Source organism: Battus philenor, unplaced genomic scaffold (genome assembly GCF_028537555.1).
Source record: "Battus philenor isolate CCGP_79_NKW_IND1 unplaced genomic scaffold, ilBatPhil1.0.hap1 SCAF_14, whole genome shotgun sequence".
Lineage (NCBI taxonomy): Eukaryota > Metazoa > Arthropoda > Insecta > Lepidoptera > Papilionidae > Battus > Battus philenor.
The window spans coordinates 1,374,551-1,393,547 of NW_027181676.1; the positions used below are offsets into that span (position 1 = coordinate 1,374,551).

General features: G+C 36.2%; 2 protein-coding genes across 2 annotated transcripts; both read right to left on the reverse strand.

Moving 5' to 3' along the window:
• Window positions 1-3,287: 3,287 nt before the first annotated feature.
• On the reverse strand, window positions 3,288-9,054 carry Tango4 (transport and golgi organization 4). The gene is made up of 7 exons (XM_068777846.1): window positions 8,821-9,054; window positions 7,601-7,980; window positions 6,674-6,760; window positions 6,007-6,092; window positions 4,872-5,066; window positions 3,937-4,257; window positions 3,288-3,546 (listed from the first exon to the last, which is right to left on the reverse strand). Exons 1-7 carry the CDS (start codon window positions 8,934-8,936, stop codon window positions 3,355-3,357), a joined length of 1,377 nt encoding a protein of 458 aa, XP_068633947.1. The 5' UTR covers window positions 8,937-9,054; the 3' UTR covers window positions 3,288-3,354.
• A 1,386-nt stretch (window positions 9,055-10,440) lies between these two features.
• LOC137918438 (uncharacterized) lies at window positions 10,441-13,477 on the reverse strand. Its single transcript, XM_068761243.1, has 3 exons — window positions 13,276-13,477; window positions 12,496-12,601; window positions 10,441-10,952 (listed from the first exon to the last, which is right to left on the reverse strand). Exons 1-3 carry the CDS (start codon window positions 13,475-13,477, stop codon window positions 10,484-10,486), a joined length of 777 nt encoding a protein of 258 aa, XP_068617344.1. The 3' UTR covers window positions 10,441-10,483.
• Between the last annotated feature and the right edge of the window lie 5,520 nt (window positions 13,478-18,997).

Sequence of the window (18,997 nt, forward strand, 5' to 3'; positions counted from 1 at the left end):
TATTTTGTTCATATAAAATAATGTTTAATAAATTATTAATAAGTTTTAAATTATGTGCGGCCCGCCAAAAAAATTAAATTTGCCCCTTAATAAAAAAAGGTTGCCTATCCCTGACCTAGTTAATAAAATAACTAGGAATAAATTTATAACGAATTATAACAAAAAATTCTCTATGACCTGCTGAACAATATAGGCCTGTCAATAGCAAACATTGATAGAATCATTTTAACCCTTTCAGGACCATAAGGTTACGGTACCTTATTTAATCAATTTAGCTAGATGTAATGAATTAATAGGCATCCTAAAAACATAATTTACACTAAAAATTCAAAAAAGTTTTACATTTTTTTTGGAAATTTATGGGACAAATATGTCCCTATGGTCGCTAAGGGTTACTTTCTACTTAAACATCTAAATTTTGGTTTACTTGTTGGTAAGTCTGTTTTGTTGTAAATAATGTACATTTGTTACTTAGTGTACTTTTTTTACTTGTTTATGAATAATATAAATATAATAGGGCAAATTATTTGTGGTACTCGATGAAACAATCCCTGTTGTTAGATGATTGGTTAATGATTAGATGGATTGTTTTTTTGAGATGTTGAAGGTTCAGGTGATTCTTGCCGTTGAAGAGTCGGCGTTTCTTCAACCTCGACATCAAATACCCCTTGGTCATCATCCTGTACTAGAAGTCTTTGGTCTTCGTCATCAAGCACTAAGTCATCTTCCTCATCACTATTGTCACCCACAGAAATTTGAAGAATTTTATTTTTTCGAAGTTCAAAAACTTCACGTCCCTTACAAAACATATTCTGCGAAGAATATGAATAAGAAAATGATAGCATTTTGGTATATCACCAGGCCAAAAGTTAAGAAATTCCGTATAAAAAGTATCCCTTTACGCCGACAGGGACATCCGTGTCCCATAATCTTTATAACGATGTATCACAGAATACAACATAAATACATTACTACTGAATATTTAGAATAACAATTTACTTACCAGGTAATGATAATTTGACACTGTAAAAATTGAAAAGCACTTTTACAATATTAATTATTTATTCCAAACAGCAGATCATTCGCGCTAAAAGAACTCTAACGTTCCGGTGACGATAGACAATAAACGGTGTTAGTTATCATGTATTTCCAGTAAAAAATAATAAAAAGGTACTTTCCAAAATGTTAAAACAAAAAAATAATTTACAATTGTTACGTAAATATTTAATTAATCCATGATTTTTGCTTGGGACACCGGCGTCCCCGTGGTCGTGAAAGGGTTAAATTAAGAAAGGGAGAGGAATTTTGTATGTCGTGTCGTAAATTCTTCCTTGTTAATGCAACGATTCATTGCATCGTTTCAGGTAATCTTAACCCTTTCAGGACCATAAGGTTACGGTGCCTTATTTAATTAATTTAGCTAGATGTAATGAATTAATAGGCATCCTAAAAACATAATTTATACTAATAATTCAAAAAAGTTTTACATTTTTCTTGGAAATTTATGGGACAAATATGTCCCTATGGTCGCTAAGGGTTACTTTCTACTTAAACTCTAAATTTTGGTTTACTTGTTGGTAAGTCTGTTTTGTTGTAAATAATGTATATTTGTTACTTAGTGTACTCTTTTTTACTTTTTTATGAATAATATAAATATAATAGGGCAAGTTATTTGTGGTACTCGGCGAAACAATTCCTGTTGTTGATGGATTGGTTTATGATTAGATGGATTGATTTTTTGAGACGTTGAAGGTTCAGGTGATTCTTGCCGTTGAAGAGTCGTCGTTTCTTCAACCTCGACATCATATACCCCTTGGTCATCATCCTGTACTAGAAGTCTTTGGTCTTCGTCATCAAGCACTAAGTCATCTTCCTCATCGCTATTGTCGCCCACAAAAATTTGAAGAATTTTATTTTTTCGAAGTTCAAAAACTCCACGTCCCTTACGAAACATATTCTAAGAAAAATATGAATAAGAAAATGATAGCATTTTGGTATATCACCAGGTCAAAAGTTAAGAAATTCCGTATAAAAAGTATCCTTTTACGCCGACAGGGACATCCGTGTCCCATAATCTTTATAACGATTTATCACAGAATACAACATAAATACATTACTACTGAATATTTAGAATAACAATTTACTTAACAGGTAATGATAATTTGACACTGTAAAAACTTGAAAAGCACTTTTACAATATCAATTATTTATTCCAAACAGCAGATCATTCGCGCCAAAAGGACTCTAACGTTCCGATGACGATAAACAATAAACGGTGTTAGTTATTCTATATTGCCAGTAAAAAATAATAAAAAGGTACTTTCCGAAATATTAAAACAAAAAAATAATTTACAATGGTTACGTAAATATTTAATTAATCCATGATTTTTGCTTGGGACACCGGCGTCCCCGTGGTCGTGAAAGGGTTAATGCTGCTAGTCCGGGGGGCTTTTGAAACTTAATCAGAACTGAGTTCGCGGAACTGAAGAGTACGTCTGATTGCCCTCGCTGTGCGCTGCGGGAAGGTTTGGTTTGGTGCCTCATAAGTGTTTGAGTGCGATGTGGGCCTGCGCTTGCAGTGTTCTTAATGACCGCGTGACGTGTCTTCAGAACGCATTTGGACAACAATTTTATCTTAGGGTTTCTCCAACCCACATCACTTCCTTATCAGACAGTCGGAACCCTCCTAAATCGAGCGATGCTTTTACCGTACCATAGCGACGAAATTTCTATCGCCATCTCTCGGCGCTATCCGGGAACTAGACATTTCGAAAAAAAGGGAGTCTTCCATAGTTAATCAATTATCCTGTATTGTCTAATAGTTCAGCTATCAAGAACTCAAAAAAATATCCAATTAAATTTCAACCGATGGCCAAAACATGAGTTTTCTTTAAAAAAAACACGTTTTAATTGACATTACTGTACTTTCTTGTAGATCAAGAGTGCAAATAAAAAATATTTGTAGCAGTTTTGGTGTCATCTTATTGTAGAAAGTACCTTTAGATGTATTCTAAACTTTCGCTATATTTATTTCTCTGTTTTAGCATAATAATCTCTAAACAAGGTTCTCTAGTGGCGACCATGAGCTGATAGGGGCGGCGTGGGTACGCCCTTCCCGCCATTGGAACAACAACAAGATCGATTACTGCGGCGATCTTAGGACGGTGGAAGGTTATGAGGGACTGGCTGGCTATGTCTTTCCGTCTACCGGCTAATGTGATGACGTCTCTAAACACAACCAAGAATGAAAATGTATCGTAAGGTTTTACTAAACCTATACAATGAAATACTGAAAAATTACATGTCTGGTACTAAAAAGTATAATAAATGTTATACAAAGACAATTTATTTTAATTAAAACTTTCTTCTCTTCAATATCTCGGGGCGCCAATTAACAGGGTGTGTTTCCTCGGAGGCGGTTTCATCCTCCTTGTATATCTTGATAGTCTTGTCCGCCTCTGTGGTGATGAGCCTTGAGCCGGACTGGTCGAAGGTCATCGAGAATATTCCTGCTTCGGAGTCCATTGAGCCTGGTTGCACTGGTGCCTGTAAATTATTAATTTATGAAAACCATATCATCAATCTTTCACTCACAGGCTGTCTATCACTGGATGAAGGAAAGCCTTACACTTTATTTTCCTAAAATGGAGGGGGGGGCAGCTTGTCTTTTACTTTCTTGTGTTGACTCATAGAACTCCTGATATCCCAGGATCTATGAGCCTGTATTTCATATTGTAAAGTTACCATGACTAAGAGATGTATGTACATCTTAGATAGAAAAACAAAACTCAAATTGTATTGCTTATGTACAATTTCTAAAGTTTTTACTAACATTAATATCACTTTAGAAAAAAATTGTTTGTTGACATACAATAAGATGTACTTTTATCATTGATGTCGACAGCTGAAATGTAAGATTAATAAACTGTCAGTCACCTGTAGCCTTTGGAAGTTGTATCCAGTGCGCCAGTCCCAGAAGTACATAGTGCCGTTGTCTCCACCGCTCACCAGCACGCCTTCAGGGTTGACTGCCATACAGTTGACGATGGCGTTGTGTCCGGAGAGGTTCTGAATGAACTTGCCCTCCGGACACCTCCACTGCTTGATGTTGTCGGGGGAGGCCGATGCGAAGGTGTACTGCGTGGGGTGCACCACGATCGAGCGCACGGACTTCTTATGGTTGGTGAGCGTGCACATGGACTTGCCTGCTGCGAGGTCCCACAGTCGAATCGTGGAGTCATGTGAACCGGTGATTATCTGCAAATCAGATTCTTTAGTGATGATATAGGTTATAATTTCTAAAGCTTTAAATGGATGAATGCATAGTTTATTTGTTAGTAAATATTATGGTTGTCTGCAAGAGATTGCCTCGTGTGATAAGACCACTCATTACTTTTTTTGCTTATTATTAGGAAACTATTTAAATGTAAGCTAGCATATACAATAAAGAATATTAAATAAAAAAATTCACATCTATTATCAATCATCCTTTATAAGGTGTTCATTTTGAAATATGTTAGAGTTATTTTTTTTTTATTAGAATATGTCTGTCCAATATCTTCTGGCAGTGTATAATCTACAGGGACAGATAATCATCATTATCATCATATCAGCAGATAGACCTCGACTGCAACGCCCTCTCCTGAAGTTCGAGAGAGACGTCAAGAGAATTGTCACCCGACCTGGAGGGGAGTTACCCTCACCACGTCTACCCACTCGTACTCGAGAACCCTTCTGCCTGCCTGCTGCCACTGCAGACATGCAACTCTTCGAGCTACGCTGGTAACTTTGCTACAAGCTGCTTGTATTTGTAAGAGTTTTGTCCCATGAAAATGTGTATTAGATGCAGTGTTACAGTGATCTGGGGTTACCTGTGGTTCAGCAGCCTGACAGGCTAGGGCTGCGACGGTGTCTCCGTGTCCGGTGAGCGTGTGCACGTTGGCCTTGGTGCGTACGTCCCACACGCGGGCGCTGGCGTCGCGTCCAGCTGTCACTAGCACGTCGATGGTGGGGTGAAGAGCTAGCGCGTACACAGCTGACAGGTGGCCGTGGTAGTGCCGGATAACCTGCAACCACCCGACAATTAGCATTCTGCATTGTGTACTTAAAAGTTCCCACCAATTCATTCTCTCTGAGGCACTGCCGATGCAACAACTAAGGCAACTATTATTTTCACTTTTCTACTATTTTTTAAATTATTTAGAGAGACTTCTGTCTTTTTTCTAGCTTGAAAGAGAAGTATTTCTACATTGTACAACTTCAAAACTAGATTCACATTGAGCTCTCCCTTATTAGAATCCTTCAATTAAAACCCCGCCGGGGTTCCAAACATGTCCTGATCTGAAAAGAGCCCACAACAAACTTTCTTATTTCTTATATCGCATGCATCTAATTAAAAAGTCCTGATTGATTTATAAACTAAGATTGCCAAAAATCTTATTACACTCCTATAATAACACTTTGACAAGGACTTTGACTTGCTTTGTTTCAGTTGATGCTAGTGCTGCCCAGGGGGCTTCTTTCACCTTTGTCGGTACCGAGTTCACTGAATGGAAGGGTCATTGAAAAGATCTTAAAACACATACAAGATTGTATTCCATTTAAATTGATTAAGACTAGGTTTAATCTAATCCACACTGACGTCATTAAATGAGATGTTAAATCATGGAGCATGGTTTATCTAAAAAATGAAACACAACCTGATCATTTTTATAGAGCAAAAAAATAAAAAAGAATATCATACTCGCTCTACAGGTAAAATAAAGTTTAATGACATTTTATATTGAAACCTATTTCTGGCATGTACATTATACATATAACATTCTTATAGCACAAATATAAACCTGGATAGTTCCTTGTGATATCATCATCATATTAGCTGATAATTGTCCAATGCAAGACATAGGCATCGGACAAAGATCACCACAATGATCAATCTAGTTTACTGAAATACATGATAAAAACTTATATCTATTGATAATATTTAATCACCTATTATTCGCTAACCTTATTATATTCCAAGTCCCAGCATTTAACTTGTCTGTCCTCTCCGCAGCTGAACAGGTAAGGATGTCGAGGAGATACCTCTAGACCTGCAGATATAAAGATTCAATATTAACAACAATTCTTCTATAAAATTATCTGGATTTTATTATTTATTATATTCATATATATAGATATTTGATTATACATGTTATGGTACATTTATGAATAATTATACTATAAAGTAGAGATATAGCAATAAATGTACATAGCAATTTGATTTTACTTTTTTATTCTATTTTTCGTGTTTTATGATATTAACTATTTTCACCTACCCTTATTAATTTGTCTCTGGTAGACAATGACTTCGGCATTAAATTCACCATTATTTGTGTATGTATTAAAAAATTTTGAATCTCATAATCATTGTTAAATTACAAACTATGCCAATTGTACTATTATAAAGATAAATAAATTAAATTTAGACCAACTTTAACAAGTAAATTAAGCATAAAACATTTGTATATCAGTCGTGCAACAGAGATAACGCTCCATGTAGCCGAAATTCGCCGATTGTCTATTTCCAATGGTCGATGTGCAATATTTATCGCCGGGTAATGTAACATTTTGTGTAAGTTATAAAAAAAAGAATAATTAATTATTGTAGTCAATAAGTTTTAGGAGTACTAACCTCTGACCGTGCTGACGTGACCAGTGAGAGAAACTTTCAACTTGCCCGTAGCCAAGTCCCAGATCTTGATTACCCTGTCCGCAGCACCTGATACATGAAATTTATCTATGGTGAAATCTTTTTTATTTTTGAGGTATTGACAAATTTTTTAATTATAGGAGTCGTAAAACCCTTTTCAAGTCAAGTATCATTGATTTGACTCTTTACTTTGTTGTTCATAAAATGTTTAATGAACACGCTTTCACCCTAACAACTTAGCCACCACATTATGAACAGCCAGTTACTCTAAATGCCTAAAATGCCAGGACATACAAAAACTTGGTGACAGATTGTGAAGGTATCTCCTGCTGAGGAGTGCCTTGAACCAGGAAAAGGAACATATCTCATTATCTATGTCTTAGACTTGTATATTATGTCTTAGACTACTTGCAGATAAACATATTAAAATTGAAATATCTGTGCATAATAACTTTTAATAAAACTATACTGAATGGTTACTCTAATGACACATAAGTTCTTACTTTCCTTTTTTTTATCTTTTATATGCAAAGTTCTGTTTCATTTGATTCACTTTTTGTCTTGAAGACTCCTAAGTTATAATTAGCTGGAAACAATGAATCCAGTACATTGTTCTAACATGGCCTTTTGTGCTATAAAAATATTAGCAAAATACATAGTGCAGGTGGAAAGAATTTCAACCATGTAATGTGAAGAAAGATAGGGATTATTTAGTGTAATTCAGCTGCACACTCTTTAAAATGTAGTTTGTAGAATAGCACTTTGAAGCATAGCCCTCACCAAAGCATCATTACCAATAAGCCTCTTGGCTTATCTTTGTATGGAGTCCTAAGCTTTGAGCTGAGTTTGGTATTAAGGCACTTTTATTAAGAATAAAATGAAATAATAAATAATTATGTTGTACCCTACCTGTGGCAAACCATTCATTGCCAGGCTCCACGGCTACACATCTAACCCAGCCAAGATGTCCAGATATGACTCTAAAAAGTTTCCAAGGCGCATGCCATTTGGGTCGTGGGGCTGTGGGTGGTCTGCGGGGTGCAATAGAAGTAGTGCCTGCGGCTGTGGGGCCAGCAGCACCAGGGGCTGCAGGCGCCGCCATTGACCCAGGGTTATAAGGCAACATTGCTCCATCAGAACCCAGTGCCGCGGACTCTGCCATGTCAGTATCATGTGGTGTGTCTGGTCTGCTAAGTGCCTCATGTTGTTTAACTGCCTGCGCTGTTTCCACTGCTGACATTACCTGACCATAGCTATCACGAGCTTTTATTCCTTTTAATACTTTCTCCCTAAAAAAATTAGAACTTTATTAACAAAACAAAAACATTTTCACTTTAGTTTGGGTTTAGAAACATATTTTTTTGGAAACCAGAAGTTGTGGTGCTGGGAAAGAGATGTTGTAAACAGCTACCCACCATCAGTACTTCCTACCAGAGATAAAATTTATAACATGGTAACCATCAATATGGGTATGTTAGGTTTAAACTTATTATCAGAATAAAATGTATCAACATAAAATCTATGAGTTAAAAACCTGCCCTACTCTAAAAATGCTTAAAATCTAGAAGAGCAGAGTAATAGCAGTCAAGACTGTAGGTGTATTTTAGCAAAATGTGCTGCAGTTGAAATTTAGAGGTTAATTAAGGATAGTGGATAACCCCACTTATATAACTTACTAATTAATTTGAAGCACTTGAACTTATATGTAAACTTTGAATCTAAAAAATCATACATAATAAAATACTTGGAGGAGGCATCATCAACCCTTCCTTCTACTATTAAATGGTCAAATACAATAAATAGTTATATATAAATTAATAATTTATATGTAACTTATTTAAAGTTATAACTTAATTAAATATTACTACCCTCGGTGTTGTGCTAAATTTTGTAATGAAAATCTTAAAACTCAGTTAATTTGCTTACATTTATAAAGTTAGGCTCTATTGCCTAAATATAAGTAATGTTTAAGTTTCGTCACCATCATCTCAACTGTAATAAGCTATAGGCTACCCCCAGACACTTCCAGTAGGACCGGTTGTAAGCGGCCTACCCATTCCCGCTTCTACTTGCCAAATCGCTGGGCCAAGTCAGGCTATGGTATATGTTTAAACAAATATTTCACTTACGCTTTTTCATCAATTGGAGGTAACATGCTTTGGTTGGATAAAAACATATCGTGAGATCTTTTCAGTGATCTAAACACAAGCGTGTGAACGGAGTGTTTTATCACTTCGTCCGCCATTATGATTAAATTAATTACTTTTTCATACTACGTATATATTTTCTTAGGCTATATTTTTAATAAATCATTTATTCCTATGATGTATAAAGTGAAATCAAAACCGTGAAAACGACGCGCTTTGAATTGTCAAAGATGACAGATACAATACTGTTTTGACATTTACAAGAGTTTTTCTAGTTTTAAAGGCAAAGACCATAAAGAATGTATGTTCTGCCATTTAGCAAAAATTATATTTGATTCTTTCTAATTCGTGATGTAATTATGGGTAAATATAATAATCCTTTTAATGCATCTACCGAATAATGCAAGAATATTAAGGTAAAAGTTTGTTTTTATTAGTTATGGTAATTACAAAATAGGACCACGAAAATATATATAAAAAAGTTTATAATTAGTATCATAAAATTATTTGTAGCGATTAGGGCGATAATTCACTTAAAACATTAAAATAATTATGAAACATTTATTAATACAAGTACAAAATAATTTAAAAACTATTCGTGTTCAAAACTCAATCTTTTTATTCTTATTCATTTATTTTTACTTTATTTAATTAGATAAGAAGAAAAAAGTTACATGAAATTTTAAAATTAACAATAGACATCGATTTTATTTTATCTACACAGATTGATAGACTTAATTAAAGATAGTGTGACTAGAATAAGATAAGTTACTGAACTATACTAGAATTTACGATTTACAGCTCTTATTTTATTATGAAGTATTGCCAATAAGAGATGTAGAGAAACACACGGTTTATTAATACAAAACTAATTCACAGTATAAACAGGTTACAAAAATGTTTTTTTATTATTTTGTGACATGGCAAAACTTTTCATATTGCACTTTGAATATTTATAAGGATCCGGAAAGTGATGGCGATTCTATTGACATATTTTACAGAAAAATAGATTGAATTTTTCCGCTTCGACACAGAAAATTTATATACTAGATGTCAAAAGGTTGTTGATTAGAAATAAAAACTTGTTGAAAATGTAGTTGTGTGAATTTAACTTAAGAAAGCGACATTACTTTCCGGTCCCCCTTTATTAAACAGTATTTACTTAATTTGTAGAAGTATTAATCCATATTTACATTAGCATGATAATCCAAATTTTTTTTTTTCACTTAGAAATACCTTTAACACTGCTTTGATATGATTTAAAATGGAATTAGTTTATTGATTATACAGATTATGCAACACTATATTAATTTATCCTAATTTTAAGCACATTTCAAATTAATTATCTGTTGAACATTTCCATCACTGAATAAAAAAGGCGGGAAAATTAATGGCTGTGTTCCCAAAATGCTAGTATCTAGTGTAAAGTTTTTTTTTTCTTCTTTAAATGTAGTAGTTTATAATGGATACGAGATGAAATATTAATCGAATAGTTCAAACGATTTTATGAATAAGATGTCCATTGGAGTTTTAATGTATTTTACGGTGACTAGACAAGTCGATCGACGTTCGTGTCGCCGATAAGCTGCCACTCGTAATCTACATCTGTTGAGTCGGCGACGGAAAAAACCGCGCCACTCTCGGTTCAGATGGCTGATTTCTCGGAGTTGTTGGCGTCGCTCACGCGTCTTGAATGCGGAGCCCTACGAAGAGTCCTCGGTTGGAGGTTCAATGGTGGTAGGTTCGGTCTCTCGATTCTCGTTGGAGAGGACACCAGTGGCCTCGTTCGACGCAGGGTCTCCATACCGTTTCTGAAGTATTCTTCTGTTCTATCCGAGTAGCTCTCAATGAGGGGAGCCGGGTCTTCGTACTCCACGTTGAAGTGTCTTGTTATTGCTAAGTCTTCTGGAGGACCTAGTTTATATAGCGGAGGTTCCACACATTCGTAGTGATGATCCTCGGTCTCATCATGAGGGTAGGTGTCAGCGACGAAGTGGCGGGTGCCTCTTGGTGTGAGGGCCGCCCAAAGGACGCGGGAGTCTAGAGCGGCGCTGCCGTAGAGGGCGTTAGAGCCACTGGCCTTGCCTGTTCCACTTTTGCAGCCACCGCGCGCTCTGCAAAGTATTTAAAGTTATAAACAAACTTAATAATTAGTCTTAACTAAAGTTATGATGATTTTTTAAATTAGTTTTGAAATGTATGATTTATCACTACAGTTAAAAATTAAATGAGTATAGTTTGCATTTGACTTAAAATTAAATTGAGCTTGTTAAAATTGTCTCTAATTTGAGATGCAATGAAAATATATCGGTTTTTGTAATTATATAAACTTTTGTCTATTTGATTTGATTGTTTCAAATAAATTATTAAACAATAAATAAAAAATAAATCGAGTCCAGTATCCGAAGCAATACACACTGCTGAAGATCAGCACAGATAAAGTGTCATAGTGCGCGATAAACCTCTAAAAATGAGTCAAGATTAAAAGTCAAGAGGGATATGTAAGGAGGAGGAATGGTGAATAAATAAATAAGTGAATTTAGATTTATTCATGTGGCGAATACTGCAACCGCCGCACAGATACAGGCGCAAACCCTGAGAATGGCAATATTGAGTAGGGATGAGAAAGTGGTCACAGGAACTGTAATGTTCAAAACTGAACATTGTTAGGGCGACATTAAAATAGATTGGGAGACTTAGTAGTAGCAACCAAAAACATGAGGGAAAAAATCGTAAATATTAAATGTAGTTGTGAAAATAAAGGTACGAACACTAATCTCTGTTAAATATAAATTCTAATTATAAAAATCTCAAATAATTTCGATAATAATTTATTTTAGGTACACCAGCAGTACACTTAAGTTAAAAACTAAATTAAAAGTTACTACTGTATTAATAATGGTTCTGTTATGTGTTCCTTTATAGGTGACACAACATTAAAAATTTACTATATATAACATCGTAGAAAGATTAGACCAAAGCACATCAAAATTATAGAGAAAAGTGATCGCAGGTGAGAAAAAACATCTGGCTTATGATTATAGGGACAAAAATATTTCTTAATTTGAAAATGTCTCCTCCTTCTTCAAGGCTGTGTGCTTAAAAATACTCAATTAAAATTAAAAATCATGTTATAGATACAGTGAATTATAACGATGGTTTCTAAGACTATAACAGTTGCAAAATATGTCCAAGACGTTGATATTGTCATAAAACGCAAGTACAGAACCCTCTAAACAATAAACACTAAAGCCTAGATTAGGAACACGCGTGAAATTGAAATTATTTATAATTTTTTGTGTACGGTTCTCGGATATTCTAACCGAGCACTATCTCGAACTTACTAGAACCTTATCCGTAGTATAAATAAGTGTTCACCCCATATCTACAGTTCAGTGTTCTTTTTCGAGTTATAAGATTAAGATCTACGATCGGTGATACAAAGTGACTATTTTGTAAATTATCTGGACAGTGATTTTTTGAGCAATTTGAAAGCTAAGTTTGGAGTAAGTGAAAGTATACTTTGTGTTAAAGTAGGGTGGCCATCTGATTTGCGAATAAAGGACTCCTTGTGAACCAGTGGTGTTTCATTCCGATTCAGAACCCACAGTACGTACCAATATTTCCTTTAAGATATCTAATAAAACTAATACATACTCTCTGCATTTGAGTAGAAACAGTGCGAGGAGTGCCGCTATGCAGAGGACAGCGATGCAACAAGTGATGAGGACCAAAAACCAAGTGTCGTCATATCCGGCCGGTTCTGCAAAATTTTTTTTAAAAAAAACTTCCTCTATGAAACCGGAGAATTATTTAATTCTTATTTTATACTAGCTGCCATTCGTGTGAGTGATTTCGTAAAATTTATTTTAGGTTGTTCTCATCAAAAATTTTTAACATATCGGTTAAATAATTGTTTTTAATGATTTCTCTAAGTTACACGAATTAAAAATTACGTTCCACATCGAGATAATTTAAAAAAATAAATACATTTGATTCGAATTATTCTGTAAACGTGAAATTACTGTGTTGTAAATTTATGCATATGATCAAATTGACCATATCGCAACAGCTCGCATACTATATGTATAACAAATCGAGACACACGTAGAAAAAGTAGTTGTAAAATTTAATTTAAATAACTTTCTTAATGTGGCGTAACTATTCGAAATTTTTGTATACGGTAATACTAACCATGGCCCTGCAGCTCGCATACTATACAGGGCGATAGGTAAAAGCTTTTTATTTACCTCTTTAGAGATTTTACATCTAAAACCAATCATCTTACTTTAAATTCATACATATGGTCAAACTGACCATATGAAGGCAGCTCGTACACCATAAATGTGTTTCACAATACATAAATAAACATTTTACTAATTATTTTGTAAATATGGCGTTGGTGTGATGTTAGGTTATGCATATAGTCATACTGACCATGACGCGGCAATTCGTGGTACTCCACGCCCGGGAAGAGGGAGTTGAGGTCGTTGTTATGCTGAGGCGGACACTTGGCAGCCTTGCATGGTGGTGTAAGGTTGGCAGCGCTGGCGAGGAAGGCCGGCAGCGGAGGTGGTGGCATGCGCGCTATGGAGTCTGGCGGCGGCCCCAACGACAGGCACTCTGACCCGCAAGACATCCTGGCTTAAAAAAACATATTTTTAATTATCTTTCAGTCATTTCTGTAAAATTGTTTTGTAAAATCATATAATATATAGACTCTCTGCAAGATATAAGGCTTCCCCAAAACCAAACCATGGATAATATTTTTTTCAAAAATAACTTTCATATAAAACTTAACAAAATGTTTACACCAAAATTTTTTAACTATTTATTGAATTGAAAAGAGTATAGTTTGACAATTATAAGACATACAGACTTCATCATCTCTATTTGTGTCAGTCGTTAGACGTCCGCTGAAAAGAGAGGGCATTCCTCAAACATAAACTAATGGTGATAAACTACCTTACGAAATTGAATTATAGGAGCTACATTACGTCATCATCAGCGGCGCATCGAACAGGGGAATCCCACGTCAGAGCGCTATATATTTACGTCAAGTGAAAGAGAGCGCTAAATAATACTTTTCGCCTTGTGATTGGCTGACGGTTTTGATTGGTTCAATATCGTTCATAGTTTTAATAGTCGGTATAAATATGGACTAAGTTTGATCAATATACACACTTCTAGTTAGGACTTCGTGTCGTCACTACCTCCAAGACTTTGAAGAGGTTATGAGGGAGACGGGAGACTGAGGATGCAGGGATAGAAATCTAGGAAGCCTATGGCTCAGTAGTGCTACTTCTTACGGCTGGAATGTTTACCGAAGAGCCCATTTTGAAAAATGATGATAATGATATAGGGTTTCAAGCGCATCTTGATTTGACTAAACTCCACGACAAATTTTGTCGGGCTGGTCCAAGTGTTGGTCCAAGTGACCACAAAAAACAAGAACAATATCATTAACACAGTAGTAGAACAATTCATTTATATACAGGATGTAATTAATTAGAGAATTTAATTTCCAAGCTGTATTTTTATTTAAAATTCTTTACTCTGTAGGGTTTTTTTCTAAGTTTTTTTTTTTTTAACTTATGGCATGATAATTCCGTGGTGTTATTAGAGAGTTTATCGTCTGTGATCTGAACAGGTTTACGCTTTTTTCGTCATCATCAGCGATATAAAGTACACAGCTGAAGGCATCTTCATACAATTCCAAATGGTCCAGTTCGAAGCGGCATCTAGCGATTTCAAACGACATTAACCAGGTCGTTTGCCCACTTTGTGGGCAGATGTTCAACTGTGCGCTGCCAGTCCATGATCCACTCCTGAGGTAATCTCTTTCTGCCTGCTCTTTGTTAGTTATCTTCGTTCGTCTACAGGTCTCCTCTCTTTTGATTACATCTACTAGAAAAATCCGAGCATATGGCGTTGAGTTACTTTGAGCTTGAAAATTAGACTCAGAGTGAAACAGATAGATAGAGAGAGAGAAAGAGAAATGTAGTTTATTTCCATTCTTCAACAGCAGCATTCAATTTTTTTTAAGTTCATATCGACAGAATTACAATAAACTTTAGTGGTTTAAAAAAAACACTAAATCAGGCCTTGTTCCTCAACAGCGGCATTCAATTTTTTTTTAAATTCATATTGGCAGAATTACGACAAACCTTAGTGATTTAAAAAAGGAATCAAAGTAGGCACTGTCTGTCTCTAGATAGAATTACGCAGAAGTATCGTCTTAGACTGGTGTACCGAATAATTAATTTGTGAAGTCATGAAGAGTAGGTGTATAGATATTTATAAATTATGTATAATACAGTGTTGCAAAACCTCCCCCATATGGTGTCTGGGTCCACCTGATCAATAACACCACTCCAACTATTTCTGGGGTGTAGTAAAAGCGACTAGTAGGACAATATTCTCCACCGTGCAAGTCCCATGCTTGGATGCAAAAGGATGAGGGTTGTTTTATGGCGCCCTTTTTGGGGCCTCTCACTCTATCTTATCATGGGTGGGCAGGGAAATTTTACTGTTATAATTTTTTCACATATTTTTTTTTATTTCTACACTCTTCTTTTATTTCAATATTTACCATTCTTAAAGATAAAGAAAAAAGGTAAATTTCGTTACATTTTCTCAAAATCTTTTAAATTTAATTTTAAATTTTGTCTCTTAATTATGTCTTTTGTTTTTGTCTCTGCTCTGCTTCGTAAGGTGTTATAGTTGTGGAGAGTGGAGAAGAAGCAGATAGAAACTAATTCTTCTATTATCCATCACATTTATTTCTATCATTTCCTTTCTACACCTGGTTTTCTTTCCATACATCGTCTCTTTTTTATCGCCATCCCACCAGAATACTACGTGTTACAATATTAGTTTATTCCCTTATTTTTAATAAAAATAATCACTATTTTACATTTTCTCAGGAAAACTCTTCGTATGGAAAAATTCGTGGGAGGCACGACCCTTAGCTTGTGATGGGAGATAGTTAAAAATAATAATAAAATTTGTATTAAGTCGAAATATATATTATAATTATTTATTATTTAATTTTAATACAAATCGGTAAATGAAGAAATGATATAGAAAATAATTATTTAAATTTTTCTTACAGGTAAATTACAAAAAACAAAACAGGTAAATAGATTATATTAAGCCAAAATATTTATTGCGTATCAATTTTATTTACTAAAATTCAATTAAAAAATGAAAACGCATCTATGAAAACTATTCAATTAATAAAATTTCTTTATAAAAATATTTACATTATTTCCGATTGTATAAAATCAAAACATATTAAAATGGATTATATTTATCAAGTTCCCTTTAATATGGCTTAAGAAATAAACATAAAAAATATTTTATTACCTAATTCTCAAACAAGATATTTACAAAATGGAGGCATTATTCATTCCGCGAATCCACTATTTATTGTATTGTTTTCTTCGTTTTAATTATATAATTTTAGTAATAAGTATAATGTAAGTAAAAAGGGATAAAATACGTATTAAAACAAAAATAACTGAATTATTTTTGTTTTCATTCCATAGGTCGCAATTTTAGAAAATGCTTTAGTATTATTTAATTATATTTTATTAAGAAAATTTTAACTTGTCCGCCGTTTCACTGCCGGTTATTGATATACAGATAAATGTAATAATATTTCTGAGCATAACAATTGTAGCATAGCGAGCAATTTGTTGTGTTAAATAATTAAATATAAAAGTTCGTAATACTCACATATATACTTCTTTATATTTTATTTAAAACAAACCACAGCACTTTACAACAGTGTTAGGTTACACTTGCACAGAAATTGGTACAGGGATGAAGGGCGCAGGCGCGGCCTGTTATTATAAACACAACAAACAATCTCTTTTATCTGATCCTTTTTATAATTTACTCATTCAACGAACATTTTGTATAGACATTTCAAGTAAATAGTACAACCAAAACCGCAATGGAAAAATTGTTTTCGATTGCGTGGTCATCGTTTAGCACCATGGTACAAGTCAAATTATTGATTCGCGCAAGCGCGGGAAACGTTTTAGCGACCCTTACATTATAGTACTATATTACACGATTCAAGTGGGTGTCAATTATGATTTGCTGTCTCTTTCCATCTAACTAGATTTGTGTTTGTGAAAAAGAGACGGATAAGTAGCTTTTTTTCTATTTAAGCGCTGTATGACGTTTACGATCGGCCTGTGTTTTAAGTACTTTTAGGGTTTATAATAAATATATTATAATTTTTAGACTAAATAGTTTTTATATAACATTAAAAATACAGAGGAATTTTTGTTGTCACCAAAATGTTTATATGTTTTTAATAAATATTAGTGTCATACTTTAATAATAATAAAAAAACCCTTTTTTTTCTGAAGTAAACGTTAATTAGTTTAGATTTAGATACGAAATGTCGGGCTGCTTAGTGGCGGATCCATGGAGTGACCTGTTTTAAAGGCTTTCAGAAAGGCTGAACCTCAACTTGATCATCAATTTTTATTTTCGATTAGTAACTAATACTAATACTTCGAATTGTTAGGTTAGATAAGAAGTGGCGGGAAACAGTCGCTGGGGCTTCGAAGAGCACTTCGATCGCCTCGTCCCCCGGATTGAGAGGATAGCGGGTGCCATGCATAGACTGCTGCCTAATCTCGGGGGACCCACGGAGGAAGTCCGCCGCCTCTATGCAGGGGTCGTACGGTCCGTAGCCTTGTACGGGGCGCCCGTGTGGGCAAAAAGGCTGGCGATTCGACGCTGTAGAACTAAGATCTACAGCGTCCAGCGGAGGATGGCCATACGGATCGTACGCGGATATCGCACGATATCGTTCGAGGCGGCGACAGTCCTGGCGCGCTTTCCGCCCCTGGACATTCTAGCGGAGTCGGATGCGAGGGTCTACGACCAAGTCCGCACTCTCCGCCGAGACGGCGGTGGCGAGCCGAACCGTGTGCTCGAGGCGGTCAGACGGCAGGAACGGCGCAGGGCGCTTGCGACGTGGCGCGCTAAGCTCTCGGAAGAGCGCTATGCGCGCAGACGCGTCGTTGGAGCGATCCTGCCCGTCTTCGAGGCCTGGATGCAGCGACGAGACGGAAGGCTCACCTACAGGCTTACGCAGATGATCACCGGGCACGGTTGCTTTGGTGATTACCTGTGTAGGATTGGTCGCGAAGCGACGGCGAACTGCTTCCACTGCGGAGGAGCCGCCCAGGATTCCGCCTCGCACACGTTTGCGGTCTGCCCGGCGTGGCAGTCGGAGCGGCGGATTCTGGCGGACGAGATCGGACAGGACCTTTCCTTGCCAGCAATCGTGTCGGCGATGCTGAGTGGGTCATCGGCGTGGAGGGCCGTGGCCTCTTTTTGTGAGACCGTCATGGTCCAGAAGGAGGCAGCCGAACGGGATCGGCAGAGGACAGATCCCGCTCGGAGACGACGCCGTCAGCGCAGAGACGTGCCTCGCGACGGCCCTCCGAGGAATGGTGCTCCCCTACCATAAACGGGGCCTTCGGAGTCGCGGGAGTTTAGGGTGGGGGCCCTAAACTCCCATTAGCTTCGGCGACTCTGAGGCGGACGATGGTTCGATGTGGTCCCGAACCATCGTGATAGTACCACGAGGGTTTCGGGGGTAGCGTATCCACGCATACCCCGGGACGGGCTATCGAAAAATAGCAAGGCGCAAGGGAAGACCGCGGGGCGATCCCTGACCGGGAGATACCGCGGTCCCCCGTTTAGCGCAGAGGGCGACCACCGGGGGGGGTTTTAGTGGGTAGGAATCCCACATACCCCTGTCCTTCCCCCAGAGGCAGGGCATCTTGAATACCGGAAGATTTCCCCCACCGAAACAAAAAAAAAAAAAGAAGTGGCGGGAAAAACACCGACAACGCTTCTATCAGAGACGATAAAGATATGACGATAGAGATTTTATAAATGATTATAGTAATGTTGGTTATGGTATTGGCATTTTCTGATGTTTTAGAGAGATGCAATCGATTTACAAAATTCCTATGAAAAACGCATTTTATATTTATTTATAGTCTGGATAGCAACAAGTAGAGTGACCACAGAAGAAAAAGTTTAGTACCGTGCCTTAGTGACCATTATACTAAATTATTCAGGATAATCGGTATTATCCGTCCGTTAATTTCGATTTTTTTGG